This window comes from Momordica charantia, assembly GCF_013281855.1.
Source record: "Momordica charantia cultivar OHB3-1 chromosome 6 unlocalized genomic scaffold, Mcharantia_2.0 BLBB01000006.1, whole genome shotgun sequence".
Lineage (NCBI taxonomy): Eukaryota > Viridiplantae > Streptophyta > Magnoliopsida > Cucurbitales > Cucurbitaceae > Momordica > Momordica charantia.
Window position 1 is genome coordinate 14856918 of NW_028275164.1, and position 26415 is coordinate 14883332.

General features: G+C 33.5%; 1 protein-coding gene and 1 long non-coding RNA gene across 2 annotated transcripts; both read right to left on the reverse strand.

The window, feature by feature from the left end:
* Positions 1-6806: 6806 nt before the first annotated feature.
* Positions 6807-17215, reverse strand: LOC148210756 (uncharacterized). The gene is made up of 2 exons (XR_015791849.1): positions 17003-17215; positions 6807-7324 (listed from the first exon to the last, which is right to left on the reverse strand). It is a non-coding gene; the product is annotated as an uncharacterized LOC148210756 (long non-coding RNA).
* A 4359-nt stretch (positions 17216-21574) lies between these two features.
* On the reverse strand, positions 21575-23376 carry LOC111019606 (germin-like protein subfamily 1 member 7). The gene is made up of 2 exons (XM_022295999.2): positions 23227-23376; positions 21575-22231 (listed from the first exon to the last, which is right to left on the reverse strand). The coding sequence occupies exons 1-2, from the start codon at positions 23339-23341 to the stop codon at positions 21681-21683; spliced, it is 666 nt and encodes a 221-aa protein (XP_022151691.1). The 5' UTR covers positions 23342-23376; the 3' UTR covers positions 21575-21680.
* Between the last annotated feature and the right edge of the window lie 3039 nt (positions 23377-26415).

Consider the following 26415-nt stretch of genomic DNA (forward strand, 5'->3'; position numbering starts at 1 on the left):
TACAACCCTGACTACTATTCCAAATTATTTTTTTGTTGCTGCTCCAGTACCATGATGAAATTGTTCTCAAGCTAAACTCATCATAGGAGACTGAGATCTTGAGACTATTTGTTAGGTTGCTAACTTCCCAACTCTCAAAATTACTATCCTCAATCTTGGAATCACTTTTTACTCAAAAGAAGAGAAGAGACAAAGAATTGAGCTAGGAGAACTAGATGAACTAAAAAGTGGAAGAAGAAAGTCAAAGTAGGGAAACTTTTGAACAACTACAAGTACTAATTCATGAAGCAGTCAGTCATAAAAGTTCAATATTATTTTATTACCTTTAAAGTTCTCAGGATAACACTAGGTAGATAATTTTTGACATTTACCACACAATTAGACGTGGTAGGCTTAGTAAAAGACTTTTATGGTAAGTAGGCAAATATGGATATTCATCATAAAAATTGTATGTGACAGACTGCAAAGGATTTTTTTGCAATAAATGGTCAACTCTTAATGTTGACATATTTACCATATATCGGTAGGCTAGGCTCAAGATAGGTTAGACTCTGTTTTATATTCTCACCTCAAAAGACATCCCTGCCCCAATATGAAATTTGGTAGTTTGCTGGTTAGCACATTAAAGAAATAGAAAGGCCAAGATAAAATTGGTTTGAGTTACGGATTTAGCCCGACAATAAAGCTTGGAAAAATATCTTTGAAAAAGAAAAGTAGAATGGTTGAGACTTGAAAAACTTTATATATCTCGTTGAAGACATTGAAGACATTCATTTTTTCACTTTTTTTTCCACAGTGTCTTCTTTTTTTTTCTTTTCTTTTTTCTTTTTTCTTTCACAACTTTTCTCATTTTTCATTTTTTTTTCACTTTTTTTTTGCACGTTTCCTCCAAGTGACTTACTATAATTGGTTTATGATTCTGGCTAAAATGTCAACTAACAAGAATGATAAAAGTATACCACACTAAATTATTATTGAAAAAATCTCAAAACATGTAATTTCCTATTTTATCTAGAGCATTTTCAAAAAAACAAGTTTTTTTTGTTTTTTTTAACAAATAATATGATATGTCGTTATGTATGAATGAACGAATGTATGACTTTGATTTTTTCTTGTTAGAAAAATAGCTCAATTTCCACCTACTCACATTTTTTTTAAACAAGTACTTGATTAAATCAGGGATGAATAAAACTTCATTGTCGTTTTAACATTAGTCAGCTATGAGTCGTTCACTATCTTTCAATCTTAGCAATCTCAAAGATGACTGAGAAGAAATAGACTTTATTGATAATGCAAAGCAATAGGTCGACATTGATTTTCATAGTCTTGTGCACTCATGATTCTAGTGTTTCATGTGTGGATCATTTTCCTTTGAAAACCTAAGCCACCCTGCATTCATTAGAACTTGCACTTTATGCTTCAGTGAAGTACAATTCTCAGTTGAATGACCTATAGCTCCTGCATGATAATCACAACGAACATGCGGGTCATACCACTTTGGATAAGGTAGTCGTAATGGCTCTACAAGTACTTGAGCTAATGATTACCTTGAAATAATTGGGATAACAACTCGGTATAGGATATTGGGATCAGATGAAAGCTTTCTCGCTTTAGTTATCTATGACTACTATGATTGTCTGGTAATGTTGGCGATCTTAGTTGTGGGTCATACTTCAGAGCCAATGAGTTTATGGGTACTGTAGACGGATTGTATACCGTATATTCTTATTGGTGCCTCCACGTGCGCTTTGAAATTACTGTCTGGACTTAATTTTTCCTTTAGTAGAGCTTCTATTATTTTCAGGATGTGGCTCTTTATCAATTAAAGACACTGGCAGTTGTTCGGTTGCTTCTCTCCATCTCCCTGCACTTTCTTTTCCTGTAGTTTCTTTTCTTATTCTCTGCTCAACATGGGTCATACCTATGTCATGCTTGTGTTTATTTTAAAAAGAAATTTCCTCAGTTTCTTCGGCATTTCCATTGGTAATATTATCTTTTTCTTTACCTTTTGAATTATCTGAGTAATTGGCATTTGATGTTTGTCCATCTTGGAATGCAAATTTAGCCTGACAGGTTATAGGAACTTGTTGACCTTTCTTAGAAAACTAACGATCATGTGATGAATTATGCTGAGAGAAGCCTTCTGTTAATTGACAAAGAGGTGGGTCCATCCTAAGTAATGAATTATTATGAGGTTTGACTAAATTATTAGGTTGAGAAATGTCCCTAACTGTAACAATATTCATTAAGACATTTAAAATTTTCGTGACTTGCCCATGAATCTTATCGATGTCTTGTTTCATCATCTTTAGCTCTACACTATGCACCTCCATGACCTGTTCTGGAATTTCGTTTCTTATTTTATTTAGCTCAACATTCAATTCTTCCATGACCCGTTCGTGGATTTTGTCTCTAATTTTTTTAAGCTCAACGTTAAATTCTTCCATGTTATGTTGCTTTATATACCTTGTATATAAAAAATAGTAAATATGTGGTTCTTGAGCTATTTTTTCTAAGAATTCATGTTAATTATGATGTAATGGAGAATGCACAGATTTTGATTTTTTTTAAGATAGAAACTGATATGCATGAGACGATAATTATGCGAGACAATGCCTGTGAAAATATTGATTCTTCTTTTTTTAAATATATATACTTAGACATATGAAATGATGCATTAAAATGATAATTTTTTTAATTTATGATATAAACATGTAAAATGATGCACGCAAAAGACAGATATATATATATATTTTAATTTATGCTATGGACATGCAAGAATGATGCATGAGAAAGATAGTTTTTATAACTTGATGCTATGGACATGTAAAATGATGTATGCAAAAGATATATATATTTTTTAATTTATGTTATGAACATGCATAATGATGCATGGGAAGACTAGGTTTTTTTTTAAATTATTTTCTTTAAAAAAAAACATTCTACCAATTACCCCAAAGTGATATGATATGCAATCTAAATGCATGTAAATGTAATGCTAGACTATAAATCATCCTAGGAGGGAAGATCATGAATATTTGCCTGAAATGAAACTTTAGGGTTATAAGGACGAACTCCTAAATAAGTGAATAAGTTCGAAAGTATTTATGTGCCTACAATAAGGACATTTGTAACCCCTTTGAAATGCAACACGTCTATCCAAACTTAAATAGATAGCTAGGAAGAAATAAGGTAAATGATTTCTTATTCTTTTTTTATTAAAAAAAAGAGTGGTTCATTTAAAACCTTATGGTTAAAACTCGGCCAAATTGATCATATTTTTTATTTTTTAAAAATAAACAATATGACATAACAACATAACAAAAATAAAATGTAATATGAATATGAGTGTGAAGTTATGTACTAATGCATCCTAGAGGATTTTTCTAAAAAAAAAATGCATCATAGAGGATAATGGCACTCAAATCTTCCATATGCTTTGGCAGTATGGTCGACTTGAGTAGAGAATTTCATGCACCAGCATGGGAACCGAAATTCCACGAAGGTCACAACTACTCAGTCTCCGATCTAATCCTAAGGATAAAGCCCTGGTAGGAGGCTTGTGAATGTGTGTGAGATGCATGATGATGCAAAATAAAATCATAATACAATTATAAAATTAAAATAATACAACATAAAATGAAATAAAAAACTAAGCGAACCAAAAGAAATATTATAGGATAACAAATGATAAAAATAATAGCTTGACTCTATAATATCCCTAATGGAGTCGCCAAGCTATTGCAACGTCATCGCGATGCGAAACAGCCAACGTCATCCCTTGAGGGTTTCTTTCGAGATAAGGGTTTGGAGTCGCCACCAACCATCTATAAGGTGTGATTGGTCACCTATTTTAAAAACGGTCTGCGAAAACAGATTTTTGATTCGGGAGTCGACTAAGCGTAGGGAATGTGTTAGCACCCTACGACACCTATTCGAAAACAGTACCATATTTTGTTGAGAATTATCCTATTATATTATTTGGTCTAAAAGAAAATATTTTTTGTGTTTTTTATTTAAATGTCCCACGTTATATTAATTCACACTTTGTTATAAGATATGAATTAATAGTATGAGTGGCACGAAAGCCATTAGAAAAATTTTATCAACTCGAGAATATTGGAAGATTTCAATTCTCGTCATTGGAGTTTTTGAAATAATCATTTAGTAAAAAAAATATAATAAATAAAAAATAATGCTTATTTTAAGGCACAATGAGACTTGAACTTTCGACATAAATATTAACACTCAAACCTCTTACCAATGTTCCAAGACCTAAGAATACAACTAAACTTTCTTTTCTTATATACGAACATTTATTTTTAAACGTTGTTAAAAAAAACTCTAAACAAAAAAAATCATTATTTAGTAAAAACAATGATAAAAAAAATAAAAATAATGTAGTAGAAAACAAAAAAACATTTTTATTTATTTCGAGATTAAAAAGATTCTTTAAAAGAAAAAAACGTTTATTTCACAATTTAACAAAATAAGATCAAATTTACTTAAAACTTATTTTCTTGACTAAGATTCTCCTCAAAATCATAACCACCAAACCACCAAACTTGTTTAAAAGAAATATTAAAAATATGATATTTTATTCTAAAAAGATTTTTTTAGATACTCTCTTTTTATCTCATCCTTTTTAAAATCCTGCCCCAAAAGATTTTTTTTTAACTAAAAAATAAAACAAAGTTGACAAAAAAAAGTAAACCTTGTTAAAAAAAAATTCATTCAAAAATAACTTTTAAATTTTGAATTGAAATTTAAAAGAAAATTTTTTTTTAAATAAGATTTATTTTATAAAACTCCTTATTTTTCAACTTATTTTAACCAAAATTTTAAAGTAAAATCTTTTATTTAAATAAAATTAACTTTATATTTATTTCCTTTTAAAAAAACTCTTCTTTTATTAGAAAAAGAAAAAACTTTTTATTTTAAAACAAATTTTAAAATATCAAAATCTTTATTTTTTTTTCCAAAATCTTATTTAAAATTAATTAAATTTCTTTATCCTTTATTTTAAAGTTAATCTTTATTTACTTTGCATTTTATGCTTAAAACTCAAAACAAACTTTTTCCTTTTCAAATGATTTCTTTTTGCTATGGAATGAAAGTTTCTTTTCTTTAGAAACTTAAAAACTCACCTTTAATTACCAATGATGGAGGTCGCCAGATTGTTGGTCGTGGATGCACCGGGATAGGTCGTCGGAGGCTATCACTGCCGTGAATGTAGTCAGCCACCCGTTCATGGGTGAAGAAAAATGGGAGTGAGAAGGAGGAAGAGAAAGAGATGGAGGAAGGAGACTTTGTTAAAGAGGGAAAAAGGTAGGAGAGGGATGGAGATGATGGGTTTTAGAGAGAAAGAAAGGAAAATGAATTGTTTATTAAAGGGGAGGGGAGTGTTTTGGCCTCAAATTTCATCTTCCTTATTCTGCTGTGTTCTCTGTGCTGCCTGTGTGTGAAACCTTCCCTTAAATACTAAAAAAAAACCAACGACCACTATGCTAGAGAAAGTAAATTTGAAAAAGGGGAAGAACAACAAGAAGAAAAGTGCCACGTTAGTGGACTTTGACGAGGGAAAATGAGAAACAAAATCAAAAATCAATTTTACTAAAAAGTCCATTTTTTAAATAAAAACAAATCTTTTTATTTAATCAAAATTCTTTATTTAAAATCAAATCTTTTTTATTTATTTATTTTTTATTTTAATAATAAATCAAATTCTTTTAGAACAAAACCTATTTTTAAATTTAATTAAAATTTTACCTTAAAATCAATAATAAAGTATACTTATGTTACTTTTACCAAAACAATTAAATAAAACTTAATAAAATAAATAATAATAATAAATAAATAAATTTAACAAAATAGAGTCCGACCAAATATGGTGTCTACCGTAACAAAGTATTGCACGAAGTGGATGAGAATGAGGTAATATAGTAGAAAAAGTGATTCTTAGTGATTCTTAGTGATTCTATGCATAATATTCTTAATTTTTTAGATCACAGAGTTTCTTTTGATTGTGAAATACCTACTCTTGAACCATTAATGCATGAAGAGATATTTGTGGATACATGTGAGCCAAGACAAGTAAAAGAAGAAGAAGAAGAATTGAGAAACAAGTATGAAAACAAGGAAGAAAAGAAAGAGAGTGCGATCCAATATATTTCGCCTTACAAGTCAAATCTCATGGAAGTATTGCATAAGGATCCCTACTTACAAGCTAACATGTTTTATCCAAGTGCTTGTATTCTTTTGAGACTTTTGCACGAAACTTTCAACTCTTAAACTCAATCATGATCGAATACAAGGAGAGTTGAAAGTCGTGGAGGTTCATGACCAAATGGAGCTTAAAGGACTCACCATACCGTCATCTCATGAGTTTAAGATCGCCCCACGAGGTAAGTATGAATTGAATCTTAAGGTTTTTACTATCTTGAATTCTTTTTTTGATGATTCTCAAGAATTACATAAAGTGTAAGAATACAAAATGATGAGACGGAGCCAAATGGAGGAAGTTGTGGAGCAAAAGTCAAATTTATCCAAGTTTGAAAATTTTAGACTGAATCCAAAAGAAAGGAGATGATAAACAACAAAATAATACACCACCAAAATACAACAAAATAACACATCAGAAGAATATACAACAACTCAATTACTCAGCAATATCCCTTAATTGGTGGCTTTTATTCATTTCTTATTACCGTTGCAACATTCCTTCCCTATTTTATTTTTTCCTTTCTTGCTTTAGTTAAGGTCAATGGTAGTCTTTTATGTGTCTATTTATCCATCTTGGATTTAGCTTGTAAAACATCTTTTTTCACACAAACCAGAATAATACATCATCCGATTTTATTGTTCTTCCAATTCTATTTCTCTAACCCATTCTTTCAAACTAAGTTTTATATGGTATCAGAGCTATAGACACAACACAAGAAAGACATATCAACTACCAATTCTCCCATAACTTCACCATGGCAAAACAAGAAACACCATTGACCATCTAATCCTTTCATCAATGTGCAACCTCATATCCATCAAATTGAACACTTCCAAATATTTACTTGGGAAGTCACAAGTGTTGCCACTCATCAGGACTCTTGGAGTAGAGCATCACCTCACAAAAGATCCACCAGAGATCAAGGAAACCAAAGATGAAAAAGAAATTGCAGAAATCAACACTCAATTCAACACATGGACCAACAATGATGGCCTTCTTACCTCATGGCTTCTTGGAATCATTGCTGAAGATTTGTTGGCTTTGATTGAAGGTACTGATACTGCAAATAGGTATGACATTCTCTTGAAGATTTATTATTGACTATGACAAAAGAGAATGAGATATATGTCAATGAAGCTCTTCTTACTCTAAAGAAAGGAACATCATCTATGGATGATTATATTAGAAAGTTTAAGAGTTTATGTGACAAAGCTTGCAGCAATGAAAAAGTATCTAAAGTCTTCCATATTGCAAGAGCACTAGGGAGCACTTATAACGAGTTCAGAATAGCCATGTTATCCAAACCTCCTTATCCCTCGTACAATCAATTTATTCTTGCCTTGAAAGCTCATTAACAACTAATTGTAGCTGAGGAAGAAGAAGAAAAGGCAAATCAAATAAACATCAATCAAGAAGAAGAAAAGGCAAATCAAATAAACATCAATCAAGCCTTTTATGTCTGTCGTGGAAGAGGCAGGGGGAGAGGAAGAAACTTTTCTTCCAAAGAAAGAGGTTTTTATCACAATAGACCAACTAAGGTTAACAACAGCTAGCAACAAGGTAATTTCTCTTCTCCATCAAAACATAACTCAACCCATCATAGGAATAATATCTCAGTGACATGTCAAATTTGTGGTAAAAACAACCATACTGCCATGGAGTGTTGGAAGTGGTTTGATCATGCTTATCAATCAGAAGAAATCCCTAAAGCACTTGCCGCTCTCACACTAAATGAAGTCAATGATACCAACATCTATGCAGATTCTAGAGCAACCTTACATGTTGTAAACGATCCAGTAAGTTTAAAATTATATGTTCTTACTCTGGCCATGATAAAATGATTGTTGGAGATGGAAATGGAAATGAGCTAAACATCACACACATTGGACACACTATGTTTAAAACTAAAACAGGCCAACTTGCGCTTGATAATGTACTAATAGTTCCTGAAATGAAAAAGAATTTGCTATCTGTCAACAAATTAACTAAGGACAATAATTGTTCAATCACATTTTTTGCTGACAAATTTGTTATAAAGGATCAACAGGAACGAGTTCTAGCTGAAGGGCAAGAAAAGAAAGGTCTTTATTGTTTGGGAAAGCTGCAGCCCAAACAAGAAGAATGTGCAAAAGCCTTCGTTGCTCACTGCTCTACCAAATTAGTTAATTGTTCTAATTTTTCATTCATGTGCTTTTGTTGCTTCCTCTAATAAAGCTCCTTGGCACAAGAGAATTGGGCATTTGAATGACAATTTTTTACGGATTTTGTCCAACAAACAGCTTATTAATGTGTCAAATTGGAAAAATGACTTAGTTTGCATTAGTTGTAAACTAGGAAAAAGTTGTAAACTTCCTTTTAGCGTCAATGAAATTCATTCATTAAATCCTTTAGATAAAGTGCACTATGATCTATGGGGACCTGCTCCTATAACTTCTAGTCAAGGCTTTAAATACTACATTAGTTTTATAGATGATTTCACTAGATTTATTTGGCTTTATCCAATAAGAAAGAAGTCTAATTTCTTAAGTTGCTTCACCAAATTCAAATTGTTAGTTGAAAATCAATTAGAAAGGAGGATACAAGTTTGTCAAAGTGATGAAGGAGGAGAGTTTCAATCCATTGCCTTTAAAAATATTTTGGAACAAAATGGAATTCACCATGAATACTCATGTCCGTACACACCCCAACAAAATGGAGTTGTAGAAAGAAAACATAGACATATTGTAGAAACTAGTCTAGCCCTTATGTTTCACTCTCATATGCCTTTAAAATATTGGGTGGATACATTTTTAAGTGTGGTGTACCTCATAAATAGAATGCCTACAAAAGCCTTAAATATGAACTCTCATTTCCAAAAGTTATATGGGAGACCTCCTGATTACAGTAATATGAGAATATTTGGTTGTCGATGTTTTCCTTACCTAAAAAGAAAACCAAATAACAAGTTCTCTAAACGAACATATCCTTGTGTCTTTGTTGGTTATAGTATGGAACATAAGGGATATAGATGTCTTGACCCTTCGACCAATCGCATATATATCTCAAGACATGTAGTGTTCGATGAGGAATTTTTCCCCTTTAATCAAACCATAGCTAAGAACTCTACCAAGAGTATTTCTCCTCTTGTTGTTACTACTTTTTCAGGCACAATGAATGAAGATTTTGGCCAAACTCAAGTCTCTGTAAAGTCACTTGAAAACAAGACTCAAGCTACAAATCAAGAAGACCAAATGCAGATACCAATTCACAAGCAGCAAAAATTAGCAACTCAACTCCCATTGTGGCAAGTCTAGATGTTGTACCAGCAACAATAACAAATCAAGCAACAAGTAACTCAAACATACGAGCAGTTGAAGGAGATAAATAAGACCAAAATCATTTCAGCAATACATCTACAGTAGTAGCAAAAATCAATAGCTCAATTGAAGGAGTTCAAGAGAACCAAAATCACCATCTCAGTGAATCAAATACAAAAGAAGCAGCAACTAATGAAATCGATGCATCAGATTTGACTTCCTCTCTCCTTACTAATTCTTCTCCTTGTCCTATAAATGCTGATTTAGTTCTTTTCAAGATATTAGTGACTTAATTCATATTGACTTGAATTTTTCACCTGCAGAAACATTATCAAAAGATCAAAGCAACTAATTGGGCAAATCTTAAATCTCATCCACTCATCAAATGGTTACACGCAAGAAACTAGCTGAGAATTCATCTCCTGATACAAACTTAGCTCAAGAAGTTCATCACTTGAAAGTTAAGAAATATCACCAATCTTATTTGGCCTCAAGTTCTCAAACAGAACCAAAGAACTACAAAATAGCTTTGACCCAACCTCATTGGCAAAGTGCAATGAAGGATGAAATGAAGGCACTCCTACAAAACCACACCTGGACCCTTGTTCCGAGACCTCATGACTCCAACATAGTAGGATCCAAGTGGGTTGCACAAGGAAGATGGCACCATTGATCGTTATAAAGCACGACTAGTAGCCCGAGGTTACTCTCAAATAGAAGGACTCGACTATGGAAAAATCTATAACTATGTGATCAAACCTACTACAATAAGACTAATCCTATCCCTAGCGACTAGTTTAAGTTGGCCCATACGACAATTAGATGTTAAAAATGTTTTTCTCCATGTCACCTTAAAGAAAATGTTTATATGGTGCAACCCCCCGGTTTTATGGATCCAAGTTATCCTACTCATGTATGTAAGTTAAAAAAATCTATTTATGGGTTAAAACAAGCCCCTAGAGCTTGGTTTGATAGATTGGCTAACTTTTTGTCCATATAGGATTTACTTGTAGTAGATCAGACCCCTCCTTATTTATATTGAAAAATGACTCTACCTTAATGCTTATGTTAATTTATGTTGACGACATTATGTTGGGTGTGTTGCTTTAAACTCGTAGTTTGTATTTATGTAGAAACAAATGTATATTCATTAAAGTTGTATTCAATGAATTTGTTGTTGAATTCATAGCATTGCATTGTCCAAAATCCAATAAACTAAACATCCAAGGTTATTATTATGTAACCGGGACAGTATATATACAAGGTATATATTTGATATACCCCTGATATACGAGTGGATAATGTCTCGTGAATAACCTAAAGGGTCTATATTATATGGATAAGGCTGGGTACCTTGTCCTGGCAACACTATGGATACAGCCCACTCTGTAAATGTTACAGACAACTCGATCCAGGTCGTTCGTGTGGAGACATGCGAGTGGGGGTATCCTATACAATGAGTTTGTATAAGACCAGACCGCGAAATAGTCAATCTTTAGATGTAACACCATTAACTAACAGATTGCTATTTCTTAGGATGACCAAGCAACTTTTCCTCATTCTCAATCCTAAGTGAGTTATGGACACTTCTTGTCCTTTGATCTGTATGGGTGAGAGTGGCCCGAGTCGCCGACTCAACATTCCTACCATTTTAAAGACGAGACCGAGTGGGGAGCTAGGAACATAACTTCACAAGATGGAATTCACTCCTCCCCGACTTTAGGGGAGTAGATGAGTGTTCTCTTAAATGCTGACTCCAGGACTTGAACAAAGTGCCCCACCCTCTCATTGGCCCGAAAGGTACTTCCGGTTATTGGTCGAACCAAACCGGATTGTTCATTAGAGGAGCAATGGTATAAGGAGTAAGATGTGACTCAGGGATAAAACGGTAATTTGATCCAACTTGAGTTACGAGCACTCATGAAGGATTGACTTGCCATTAATGGTCGTATATCCATGGATACGAAAAGATTCTGCAGTGAGAAGAGTGCAACTGCGAGTCTTTAGTAGAGTGACTCGTAGCTAACGAATGTTGGTTAACTAGGTCAATGAGTTTAACCGATTAATCTCGCGTCGTTGGAGCTTCTGATCTGTAGGTCCATTAGATCCCATTGCTAGCTCATAATTGGTGAAACGAGGATCAAAATTTTGGAAAAATTTGAAATGTTCAAATTGCTCAAGAGATTATATGTATATTAATACATTATAAGATATAGTTAATTCTAATTGAAACTATATATTATGAGAGAAATTATTTGAATGAGATTCAAATAAAATTAATATGAATATGATTTATTTTAAAACTATAGGTTAAAAATAATGTGCATAAGATGCACAATACAACTATAGGTTATATGAATATGATTCTATTTTGATAGTAAATAATTAAGTGTTAAATATATATTTAGTTAATATATATATTTAATTAATTATTAATTAGATTAATAATTGATTAATTAATAAGATTAATTAATTAATTAATTAATTATATTAATTATTATTAATTAATGATATTATTTTATTTAATAATAAATCAACCCCACGTCATATTTTTTTCTCTATTTTTTGCAGTTAGTTCTGCAATACTAAAGAACAACTCCCAGCATTCCTCTTGGGACTCTCAATCTCAATTCTCCCTCTGGTTCCAAACAAACGCTCCCACAAGCAAAGGTCTCGGTACCCAGAGGATAGCACGGAAGACCATCTGGTGGTGTTCGTCGGGAAATCATTGAAGAACTGTTCTTCAAATGTAAGTTTTCACTATATTTCTCATTCTTGCACATTTTATTTTGTTTCTCAAAAATCATGAACAACGATCCGTTTCCGTTCTAGGATTCACATCCCATCACATTATTCTTACGAGGAATGATATTTCTCACATTCAACAGTTAATACAAACACTAAGTAGTGAGTTTGTGTTAAAAGATCTTGGAATTGAAGTCAAGCCTACTTATAAAGGAATCACATTATGCCAAGGAAGATATGCTCGTGATCTTCTTTACAAATCCAATATGCTTGGTGTATCCTCCATAAGCACACCAATGGCCATATCAACACAGGCCTTGCCCAATGATGAGCAACCCACAGATGTCAAACAATATAGAAGCCTAGTAGAATCTCTTCAATACCTCACTCTCACCCGTCCTGACATCGTAAAAGCTGTGAATAAAGTGTGCCAACGACTCCAAAATCCCACCATAGCAGACCTCAAAGTTGTGAAGCAAATTCTACGATACATTCAAGGAACGGTAGATCATGGTATTACCTTTTATAAACATAGCACACTAACTTATATGGTTTTTGTGATGCAGATTGGGGAGGGTGTCCTCTAACAAGACGGAGTACCACTGGCTATTGTATATTTCTTGGTTCAAACTGCATCTCATGGTCTTCCAAGAAACAATCGACCATCGCTCGTTCAAGTTCTGAAGTAGAATATCGAGCAATGGCTAGTGCAACTGTCGAACTGACATGGATTGGCTTCATCCTTCGCGACATTGGCATCCCAATATTTAAAACACCTCAACTATATTGTGACAACATGAGTGCTCTCTACATGTCAGTAAATCCCGTGTTCCACGCTACGACCAAACACATTGAGATGGATTATCATTTTGTTCGTGAGAATGTTGCTCTCGGCTCTCTCATCACCAAGTTCGTTCCATCCAAACAACAAATAGCTAACATCCTCACTAAACCCCTCACTAAAGCTGTTTTTAAAGACTTAAGGAGTAAACTCGGCGTTCGTTCGACCATTACCTTGAGTTTGAGAGACGATGATAAACTACAAAATAATACACTAGCAAAATACAACAAAATATCACATCAGCAGAATATATTAACACCTCAGCAACTGATATTTCAAAATAGTAGCAGTAGATCTACAGGTCCTTGATTGGCATCATCAACATATTCTCCTTCCTTATTTGGTGAAGATTTTCAGCAATCTACAGCAACTCAATTACTCAACAATATCCCTTAATTGCTGGCCTTTATTCATTTCTTATTTCCGTTGCAACATTCCTTACCTATTTTATTTTTTCCTTTCTTGCTTTAATTAAGGTCAATGGTAGTCTTTCATGTGTCTATTTATCCATCTTTGATTTAGCTTGTAAAACATCTTTTTTCACACAAACCAGAATAATAAATCATCCGATTTCATTGTTCCTCCAATTCTATTTCTCTAACCCATTCTTTGAAGCTAAGTTTTATAGGAGATTCCTAACATATGCTCAAGAATTCTACCCTGAGATTGAACCAAATAGAAGAATTCATTTCCAAGTGCTAGCAATAATGCATGATGATGACTACAAAATAACACTTCAAGGTGATTATGGTGTTGATTGTTTCTTTTGTTACTCACTAGGCTACTTTTCTTTCTAGGTGACCATGGACAAATGAAGCCTACGGAAAAAAAACTAGAACAAAATAACTTGTCCAAAAAGCCCTCAAAACTATGCTATGGCCAAAAACTCAAGGTGTTGAGTTGTAGAGTTCGAGTAACTGACACCAAACGAAGGACAAAGAAATCCAAGCACAAGGTTAACAAACCAAGTGATTGGGTTTGGAAGAACTTTTGGAAGGAGTGAAGAACTTTCCCAATACCAATCCAGAGAAGCTTTCAAAGAGTTTCCTCAACTCAATATTTCAAGAGTGATCTACAAGGTGACATTTTTTATTCGATGACGAATCATTTTCAAGAAGGAGGAGATGATATGATTATAATTGGCCTCAAATAAGAAGAGAGCACCACCACACACAGAACGCCCAAAGTGTCAAGACATGCCCAGCATGCGCGCCCCACAGCATGCGTACCATCGCACCAGACGAATGCTCTACCGCGCGCCTCCTCCAGCCAAGCACTAACCTTGCAACACCCACCCGAAAGCACCAGCGCCCGCTGGCCCCCTACCTTGCCACTGTGACGCTAACCTCGCAATAGGCAGTGCCTCCCTCAATGCGCACCCTCACCATACCACTCGCGCACTCTCGCCTAATGCCAGGGCCAACGCCCAGTGCCTTCATCCGCATGCCCATTTCTCGACATGCCACCCACACCCGTGCACGTGTTTCGCTTGCTCAGTGCCACACGCACGCCCCCTCAGCGCCTAGCTTGCATGCTCAGTGTCACGGTCGAACATTTTTCAACCGTGTGGCGCCATGATCTAAGCTCGACCATGGCCAGCCTGACGAGGAACTCTAGCTCCAATCCACTTTTCGCGCCCCTTTGTGGCTTCGTCGGACCTTAGGCGAGGTTCTTTCTTCCTCGACCGAGCTTCACTTGCAGCGGAATTCTCACTTGACTCGGCAATGCACGTCGCCCGTACGTGCATTTAAACTCTAACGCGACTCTAGCCGGCTTGCCTCTACACTAGGCCAAGTCTCACGGCTCTACCTTGCCTCTATTCTAGGCCAAGGTCTTCTGAACGCGACGTCGCAACTTGTTCTCAACCATCTTGGTTTTCGGTCACTCGACCATCCCGCTCCTACGATGAGCCAGGACCTTACCGGGATGAGTTCTGACCAATAACGGGGTCAGAACGAGCTTAAAACGCCAATCGGGTACAACCGGGACATTCCTGCCGCTTAACTATGTCAGAACTAGCTTATCGGACCCATCGGACGTCTCTAGGACCATTCCTGCCGAGAAACTAGTCAATAACGGGCTAAGCGGCCTTACCGGGTACTGCCGGGATGATTCCTGCCGACTTCCGGACAAGGAATGACTAAACTTGGCAACCGGGATGAGTCTTGCCGCTTACCGGGCCAAGACTAGCTTTTTCTCACTTACCGGGTGCCCACCGGTACTTTAGGATGTCACCCCGAGCGTCGGGATGTCATCGGGCTTCACTGCTCACTTGGGCACGCATACCGAGAACCGACCCATGTGCTTGTCTTAATGATCGGGACCTTCCGGACATCCAGCCATCTGGACACTATCGTGGCACGATGACTCTTGCGCTCGTGTCGTGTCGTTTGAGCATACCGTACCGCATAGGGACCCCCGTGGTGCAACCTCCGACACATGGACCGAGGCGCAATGCCGGCACACCCGTGCCGTCCGACACTGTCCTCGAGTTTTCTATCCTCGACGGAAGTCGCCCAAGACACTCGTCTTGTAGACGCTCGCCCTCGTCATGACACACGCATGTGTCATGGGGTGGCTCACTTAGGCCCTGACATGGCCCAGGGGTGGTGGAGAGCCAACACCATGCCTCCCCCTAAGGTACATTCTAAGGCAAACTTGACTTGGCAGGCATGAACGTCGAAAGTGGCGAGGAGTCACTCGCCAACGTAGAGTGCACGTTTGAACTCCGATTGACACGAAACTTGGCGTGCTTACATATCTCACTAATATGCATCTAACTTTAACGTCGCTCGTCCAAACTCTCGACGGAACCCCAACTTCTAGGGTCGTGGCCCGGGGCCCCAACTGGCCCCCGTTGAGCTTGTCACCGACACCACTGACGTCGCCTTCGCTTTGCATTCTGCATATGCCTTCTCTAGGCATTCTTGAGCACATCCATATGGTGTGATAGGTGATGCACCATCCTTTTTGGTCGCATCACGGCACTTCACTCTCGGCCCTTGACATGGCCCAATGGGCGACATATGCTTGTCGTTGACACTTGCACACTACGTGGGCGTCACAACCTACTCTTTACTAGTATGGTTGTGACACTCAGCGCCCCATCATGCCCCGTCAGCCCTCGCCCCACGCGTGTGCCTATTTGATGTTGCTTGCCACCCTCTCTTCACAAATAAGTAAATTATTTCCTTCATATTTTCCTTGGTCTTATTTTTAATTTATCAAATTATTAAGGAATAATTTCTCTTATTTGGTTAGCAAGTTGGTGGATTTTAGGAAATGTCTTAATTTTGATTTTCTCTTAGTTTATTTTATTTTTATCAAAATTAGTTTAAGGAAATGATTACCTTACTTGATTAGTAAGTTCGAAATTTAAAGGAATATTCATTCATTTATTTTTTTAATTTTTATTTTCCTTAGTTTCTAGGTTTATTTTTATTTTACAATTTCCTTGTAAAGGCCATGGTTCTTAGCCTACAAATAGGTTTGTCAACTCCCCCTCCCCCAAAATATCGATTTTCTTTGTGTGTTTGAACTTAGGATCTCATATTTTAGCCTTCGGAGAACATGGTTGTTTGATTGGTCATCAAACTCATGGAGTGTTTCTGGCCTTGTGCATAATTATGAGTATTTTGTCTGTCAAGATAACGACTACAAAGGTAATCTATATAACCCTTAGCTTTTCGGGTTGAACCAGTTATACGATTGGATTCAAGTGGCTAGATGCTCGAGTAGTCGATACGTTTGAGTTGTTGCGTATCAAAATATAACAAAATCATACCTAAAATAAGCTTTAATCACAACCATAAATAACAAAATAGATACAAAAATACATAAAAAGAAGAGAAAAACGACCATACATATAAAAAAATAGGGTTGTAAATGCATACTTACCTCTTGTAATCTAAGTGGGTAGTAAAATAAAGCTCCTTCGAAATACGACAATGACTTTTTTCATGAAGTGGGATTTTTGTGGGGTCGAACTTACGGCTCAAAGAAGGTCGCTGTAGGAGGAGAAAAAGTTGAAATCTTTGAACAAATTAGGGCAAGAATCCATTTGTTGTGGCGCGGGGAAAGAAAAGAGGGGGAGAAGAAAGAAAATTTTAAAACGACGCCATTTTGGGCCAAATAATAGCCAAAATGATGTCATTTAATAAGCTGGAGGAATTTAAAATCAAAATCAAAACGACGTCATTTTGATTTGACCGGACGCACGCTTCAACATCACCCAAAACGGCATCGTTCCATGCCCTCATGCATGCGTTGTTGCCTCAAAGCAAGCAACATTGTTTAGGGTTTGACGCATTTCTTTATTTTTTTATTTTTCAATTTTGATGTCGCTTTTCAGTATACATCATGCTTTGAGGACTTCAACCTACGACATCGGGTTTTGGAGACCCACATTCTACCTGTTGACTTTTTGGCCCTTAATCTCGGTTAATTAATTTAATTAATTAATGTTTTGATGATAACAAACACATTTAATATTAATTGTTTTTGATGTGTAAGAATTATTGTTATAGAGCATAAATTTATTATGAGCTTCAATAATATTATATGATTTATTGATAATATATATTTTGTTTATTGATAATTTTAATGTTCCATCGTAGAACTCGAAACAATGATTCCAACGGATTTTGAATTATCCAAATCGGAGCTCAAACAAAGATGTTATAGTCGAATGAAGTTGAAATGATAAATTCCCAAAGTAGATAACGTGATAGTTGAATCCTACATGGACGAATAGAGGAGGATATGTGTGGCAAGCTGAAATTGTTTAGTTTATAAAAGAAAGTGAAAAGAAATGAAAAGAGAAAAAAAATAAGATAAAGAAAGAAAAAAAGAAAAAAAAAGTGTAGAAAGAAAGGATATATATATATATTATCGTGCTAAAAAAAAAGGATTCTAGCCGTTTGGGCAAGTTTGGGAGGTTTATTTTTTAAATTTTTATCATTATTATTATTATTATTATCATTATTATTATTATTATATTCAACTAAATCTCAACCTTTCATCATTTGAAATCTAATGGTCCAAATTTAAATTTGATTTAAAAATTCTCTTTAATTTTTATCCTCTATTTAAACATCCTTCTTCTCCCAAATTTTATTACTCATTCTCTCCCAATACTCTTTCCAATTTCTATAATGTTAATCTCTCTTCAAAGCGTCAATTTTTGTTCTAAATTTCTTCAGAGAGATTTAATTGGAGAGATATTTTGAGTTATTCAATTTTTATTTTTCTAAGCTATTTGTGGGCTTTATTTTGTAAGATTTTTCTTACAAATTTGTGAGTGAAAAATTGTGCGTATCCACTCTTTTTAAAGAGTTTGTGAGATTGTTCTTCAAATTTCATATTCTTTGTAAGAGTTGCTCTTTAGCCCGAAAAAGAGCGTTGGTTTGATCATAAACCATGGAAAGGATCGGGTTTCTTCTTACTCCAAAAAAAAGGTATTTTATCGGTTTGGCTCCTACCGTAGAAAGAGTCAAGTTTCTTAATCGGATACCCAAGAGGTGCCTGGGGAGTGGAGTAGGCCAGTTGTTGCCGAACCACTATAAATTTCCGGTGTCATTTTCTCTAACCCTCTTCTATTTAATTTTTGCAATTCATTTTCTTTATTATAAATTGCATGAAATTAATTGTTAGAATTTGTTATTCATGTTTATGGTCAATATTCATATTTGAATTATTTGGGTGGTGAAATTAAACAGGGTGTTTGTATTTTTAATTTGTTGTTTAATTTTGTGTTAAAATCATTTGTTTGTTAAAAGTTTACTTATTTGTTTAAATTTGGGCCCACCGTAGTAAAAAGTTTTAAAAGTTTCGTTAAACCCTATTGGGTTGTCATATCGATCCAACAATTGGTATCAAAGCGAGGTTTCGCTCTTCTACATAAATTATTTTTCAAATTTTATCTTAATACTAAGTGTCTTGTTAATTTTTTAAAAATTATTTGAAAAGCTTAATTGCTCGAACTATGACAACTTTAGATTTTCTTGAAGTCATTGCATTGATAGACCTCCATTCTTTGATGGTAGAAAATATGATATTTGGAGACATGGAATGAAAAACTTTTTGTTATCTATTGATTTTGATATTATGCATATTTGTGAAAATGATTTATCAAAATCCAAATTAAGTGATGAAATGATTTCCTATAATACTCAAGCCACAAATATCATATGTTGTGCTTTAGATCGAAAAATATGTGATAAATTTTCACATTTTACATATGCATATGATATTTGGAATTTTGTTGATAATATGTATAATGTTGAAAATTCTCCTTGTAGTAGTAATAACTTATTTGATATGAAGGAGAATTCTAATTCTCAAAATCAAGAAACTTTTGAAAAAGAAAAGTGTGATGGATCCTCATTGTGCTTGATGGCTCATTCAAATGATGAGAGCGATTTTGAAAGCGATGACAATGAGGTAATTCATAAGCCCCCAACTCATGATGAACTATTTGAGGCATTTGAAAGCATGCAATGTGATTTAGAAAAAGTTAGTTCTAAATATGTGAAACTATCAAAGAAGTACAGTGCTTTATCTATTAAAAATAATTCTTTGATAGATAAAAATGTTTCTTTGAAAAGTAGAGCTAATGATATGTTATTGCATGAGAAAGTAGATAATTCTTGTGATAAAAAATATGCTTTGAATGAGAAGATTAAATTTGTTGAAAAAGAAAATGGAGATCTCAAATCTTTAGCATGCGAATTAAAAATTGATTTAAATGATTTGAGAAATAAAAAGGAGAAAATTGAATCTTTTTCTTTGGAATTAAATGATAAGATTGCTAGTTTGAAAAGTGAAATTGTTAGATTGGAAACTGGCAATACATCCTTGGAGAAAGAGAAAATTTCATTTATTGACAAAATTAAATTGCTTGAATTTGATGTTTGTGAGAAAAATGATGTTTTGGACGTGCTTGAGCTCGGAATTCTGAATAAGCTAGCTTATCCTTTCTTTTTCAAACTTAAGAAGAGTTCTCACTCTCTATAATTACAACAAGGCTCTTCCTTGATCTAAAGGAAGTAAAAGTACAAGAGAAAGTAAACTCCTATTCTCTAAACTAAAGCTAAAGATTAAATGCTGGCCAAATAAGAAGAAAAGAAAATGAGTAAGTAAATGCACCAATGTTGGATGCTTTCTTCTTCGAGCTCTTGGGAATTTTTAGGGCATAAATTTGGTCGTAACTTCTATGAGAAGGTGGAGATCTAATTTGTCGCACAAATCATGGACGTTTGAATTAAAGGAAACGACCTTGTTCTCTTTTCGTTAGGCAAAAAATAAACATAGCTCCTGCCGCCTAGTTTTCAACCAAGTTTTGTTCTACCACCAAAAAGTTAGAATTTTGCCAAGTTTTGCCTCAAGAAGAGCACTCAAATAACTCATAATTGTGCACAAGTAAGGTATCAATCTTAATGAATACAAACTGATTAAGCTACGATATGCACATATTATAACCAAAATGTATCTACAAATAATTCAAAATATGCTTAACTTAGGACCCTTTTAACCCTTGAAACCAAGAGTTATCTTAATCAAAATCAAAGTCAGTGTGTAATTAATGACACATTAAAAAAAACTTTGTGTTATATTTGAAAAAAGATGAAATTTGTAATATTTTTTTTTTCTTTTTGGAAAAGATCGCTTCATTAGGTATGTGTTTATCCTATGGAGTGAAAGTACGGCTACGCCAACTTCGCCAAGTTGGATCCCTATGATGGTAGGTGTCAACGGACATATGCGTTTCGGGAGCTCAAACCGAGGTGGGTGTATCCACATTCGGCCACAAAACAAACTACGCCATCATCCGTTAATGGTGAAATTTCTCTGAAAATATCTATTACGATATTTCTTAATCAAAAAGGATAAAAAAAAATAAAGATAAATATGGAATTATTTTAGAGGTGTAACTTGAATTTGAATGGGATTCAAATTAGGCTCTGACAATTTCTATAAATAAATATTTAAGCCAGACCTAAATGGTTAATTATCAAATAGAAATAAATAAATGTTTAAGCCAGACCTAAATAATTAATTATCAAATAGAAATAAAGTGAAATTCTCTCTAGATTTTTTCCTTCATTTTTTACGGTCACTCTCTTAATTAATTAAATTAAGTCGATAATATCAACTCCTCGAAACCAATGTAAGTGGTTCGGCATTCGATATGTCTTTTAAAACTAGGTTATATATTTTGTATAATATTTGATCTGATGTTATATTTGTTTTACAATGTTATGCCAATATGAGCTTAGCTCAACGTAATTGACATCTGTCTCTAATCAAGAGATCATGAGTTTAAATATCTCACCTCTATTTGTTAAAAAAAAGTACTCAATGTTATTAAATCCATCAAATTGTTAATCATATTTTACGACATGATATTACGGGACCTTCATAGTTAAGACGAAAATTGAAATATTGTCATTGCATGACGAAACCATGAAGAAATTAAAACAAGACAACCCTTTTATTTCAAAGTTGAAGATTTAAGGGATGGCAAACATAAGCCCATAGATAGACTACTTTTCCATTTGGACTTAATTAAACTTATTTAGTAACTAGATGGCCTGAATTGCCGCTGAAGATAAGTAACAACATCCTCATTCAATCGGAAAGCTTTTGTAAGAACATCAACAGATATTGGAGGGTTGGATCCAAACACAGCATTGGCAATAGTGATAGCTCCTGGGTTTTGGCTGCCGAGTCCAGCGAAAGCAAGCGCTGGTGTACGCCCGACGTTGAACTGGAAGTGAATGAGACCGATAGGAAACACGAACACGTCTCCTTTGTAGAGAAGTTTGGTGAAAAGTTTGTTGTCTGGATTGGAGGTGACGAAGCCAACGAGGAGAGTGCCTTCTACAACCACGAGAATTTCAGTGGCTCGTGGGTGGGTGTGAGGTGGGTTCAAGCCATAGGGAGCGTAGTCAATGCGAGCCAAGGAGATGCCAAGAGTGTTGAGTCCAGGTAGCTTGTCGACGTTAACCAAGGTGACATTTGAGCCATTTGGATTCTCGGTGTTTCCGGGGATGTTGAGTCCTTGGAATAAGAAATCGTTTGCCACTACGAACTTCGGGTCTTTGCAAAACTTGCCATTAACAAACACTAAAAACAACATATATATATATATATATATATATATATATATATATATATATATATATATATCAAGCATGTAAGGAATACATTGAAAATATAAGGGACATAATAAAGGTTTATAATATATATATATATAAATTATTCTCCTAGCTAATTACTTTTAATAAGATGGAATCGTGTATGAGTGTTGATAGTACACAGATGATTTATATTCGAAACTTTCCAAATTAATAAGAAAGGTGTAAAACAGATTAATGCCAAAAAGAAAAACATGTAATTTAAAGTAATGATATATTTTGTTACTATATTCTTATTCAAATATAAATGGTCATATGGAAGTTTAAATGAACATTAGCATAATATATAAATATTTCCTTGGGATGATGTTATGATGCAAAATACAATTTATTTACGTGGGTGGTTAGCTAACTAGTTAGAAATGATTTTGAAATTTTTAAAATATTTAAAGAAATTTTTTTAAAGTACTTTTTAGAATTTTTATTTTTTAATACAACAAATTGGAGTAGAGAAGATCGAACTGCCGACCCTAGAAGAAGAGGCATTTGTCAACATTGAACTATGTTCAGGTTGGCACTTTGAAAACAACATTTAATTAATAATGCTTATTCCAAGTGTTGGTAAAAATACTTTAAAACATACTTTAAAGTGATTTTGGAGGAAGTAAAAAAATATACTTATAAAATAGAGAAATTCGCTGAAAACTCTTAAAAAAGTCACACAACTACACTCTAAGTGATGTGTTAATAAGTCAAAGAGTAACTGCAAAAAGAAACTATAAAATGCTTCTGAACAACTGAAAGCATTCTTAATTTAAAAGTTATATCAAACTCACTTCGACCTTATTCCAAGTCTAATCAATTTTCACTTTTCTTCGTAAAATTTACATTCCTTTCCTCGATCAAAACTCGAGTAGAAAACAAAATACAAAAGATATTTAAACGTTAAAAAAAACATGCATGTAATTACAACACATAACATACCAGGAGATCTGTCATCATTAATTGCCACACAAAAATCTTGCAAAGGGCTGGGATCAAAGGCAAAAGCAAGAAGAGATTGCAAAACCAGAAGAACTACAATTCCAAAACCCTTCATTCTCTCAAATTATATTCTTAAGTTTTGTTTCTTCAAGTGATATGCAAAATATCTTCATTTGCTTCTTCTATTTATAGGGAAAAGAGAGAGCATTTTCTAAATATAAGAAATTTCCACATGCCAAATATTAATTAGTTAATTAGTTTTTTAGGTTTTTTCTTCAATGGATATCTACCAATATATTCCCAACTCCACATTGTTTGTCCACTAATGTTTGTTTTCCAAGTGGAATTTAAATCACTACAAATATCTTAAATAGTTTATTCATTTTTGCTACTTTTTTTTACCATTTGTTTTGTTTTTTCTTGGCTTCTCAAGTTCAATGTTTTTTATCATTGCAAACAAATTGGTAATAATAAAGGTTATCCTAATGTAGGTTGATATCAAAGAGTGATAAATTATTCTGACCAATGTGTTACCATTGTTGAAAAAGTGAAAATTTAATTAATAGATTAATCCATATAAATTTCGACCAGTTTATACATACATCATGGATAAATACTTAATACATGGTGAGCGGTACTACCTAAAATTGTTGAAGTATTAATATATTAAAATGTATTTTAGATACATAAACAATAGAAAAACACAATTTCTAAAAAAAAGTAGCGTAAAAAATAGTTGTTAAGAATAATTTTGAGATACCACAACCTAACCAAGCAGATGGCCCAACCATCACTAGAGCACTTTTAGTTTCTCTCTCACAATGTTGTCTTATTATAGGTTCGGTAATCAGAAAACAGAAATATGAAAACAAGACATTAATGAAAACTAGAGTTGTATTTTTTTTCTTTTTAGTGTTTTCAGATATGTGTTTGGTAATTGAATCTCAATTTAAAAAATTGCTTGTGTTTAGTAATATATTTGTAAACTAGGGTTATTTACGAACTGAATATTTAGTTTAATCTAACATTATATTAATTAATTTAATAATATTTTTTATGAATTTTATATAATTATTATTTTACAACGTTATATAATTTAGAATACATTATATTTTTTATGTTTTAATTTTAACAAACATAAAATGAGTTTCTAATATCAAGTAATATATTTTTCAAAGTTTTTATTCTTTTTAATGTAATTCTGCATCTTAAAAATTTCAAATTCTGAATTTGAAAACACCCTGTTTGGATCACAGAATCCGAAAATAGTTTTCAAAAATGAATTTCACAAATTCTACCAAATACGTATTCACCGAATCCATTTTATTTAGTGAATCTGAAAACAAAAAACATAATTTGAATTTCCAACCAACAGATCAACTTTTTTATATGGTGATCACGGGAATCAAGACCAAGAATGCAGACCAATGAAAACACGGCTCAAGGACCAGGACCCCTGGCCTAGGTAGTCTGCACTAGGTTGACTAGAGGCACCCTTTTGAACTTCACCATCCTCTCGATTAATGGGTGCTTGGGACATTTGATTCAGAGCTCGATATCTAAGGCATTGAGAAGTAAAAGATAACAGAGAATTATTAACTAGGTGTTCCTCTAATATAAATAAAGAAAGAAATTTCACAATAAAGGGTTGATACAAAATTCTATTCCTCATTGTGCTTCATACAAACTCGATTCCGACTTAAGCATCAGAGTGTATGTGGTTAGCACCACACCTGTGTGTAATCTTTCTTTATTTGGTCGGTATAGTCGAATTTTTACTCTCATAAAAGTGGTGCGGTGTGAATTTGGTAATTTCACAAAGCTAAATTTGTACATCAACATTCGATAACACTTTGTCCATTTTAGTTTTTATACTTTTCTATAAAAAGACTAAAGTTGAAAGTACAGGAACCAAAATGAATGTTTTGAAAGTATAGAGGTCAAAATAAATCAAAGTATAAGATATAGTATTTGGACCATTTAAGTATACACCTGTTATAAAATCATTAACTATATCCAGTGGGGACGGCGCAATGAAGAAAAAAAATCATATTACCCATAGACCTTAAAGCATTCTTGACTACGAGGATTTGAATATCATTAATTTATTATATATAATATTTTCATCGATATTTCTTTTCGATATTCTCTTTTAACACTTTGGGACAATGTATCGCTTTCCATCTATATCATATCATTAGATCTTTTTCAAACTTAGGGCGTGAAGTGAAAATTTGGCTGTGTGTCATTTGCATTAAAACATCACTAAGAATGTTCCATTCAAAAAATTCAAACCATGCGCACAAAGATCACAAGAAAAGTGGCCTGGAAATTATAGATAATTGCAAGAGATGATATATATTAGGTCACAAAATGGCCAAAGTAAATTAACAATTTAATTGGAACTCCATGAAGATTATTCTTTATTAAAATAAAACCTCCATTATAACAAATTAAAGAGATATTTAGGTAGTGGTTTTTTAGCACTATGCTTAGTGGAGATATTTAGAAGATTAATTCGAAGATTTGTTAATGATTCATTCCTACATTATATGTCGTTCTTCCGATGGTTCCCATGTGACATTTCAAAGAAATAAGTAAGTAATCTCCAAATTGTTCATATTTTTGCATATGAGTGGGTTCGAGAAGTTTTGAAAAGTGTTAGAGTTATTGCGAACGAAGAGTTAAGGCATCTCTATCTCTAAAGAGTTTGTAAGTTTGAATCTATATTCTATATTAGTATTATTGAATTATGGTTATCATTAAAATTGGCCGAAAGACTTTGTACTAATTTACAAGAATTCATAAAAAGTAATTCTAAGGCTGTCGAAATCCTTTTGGTAAATATGCTACAAACTTGGTCTTAAATAGTCGATAATTTTTCTAAATTTATTTATTATAAAATATCTATGAGGACTACTATTAGTTTTCAAGATGATTTCATCTGTTTTCTTTATAGTATCTCTTAATTTATATTCCAAATTAAATCTACATGAGTATTAATAAAAATAAAATAAAAAGTTAAAGCATAAAATAAAATAATAATGATAACTAGTCTAATCTTTTACTAAATATTATATTAAAAATAATGTCAGATAGTCAAATTCATAATATATAAGATCTAAAGTTAATAAAAATATACCTTAAAAGAATAAATCTCAAAATTTTCGACTACTTTAAAATGTGAAA

Bases quoted from the DNA above. Each gene is read 5' to 3' on its own strand.
- LOC111019606 (XM_022295999.2), bottom strand. From the start codon at position 23,341: ATGAAGGGTTTTGGAATTGTAGTTCTTCTGGTTTTGCAATCTCTTCTT. The intron at 22,232-23,226 runs GTATGTTATGTG...TGTTGTTTTTAG, and splicing joins TAATGATGACAGATCTCCTG to TGTTTGTTAATGGCAAGTTT.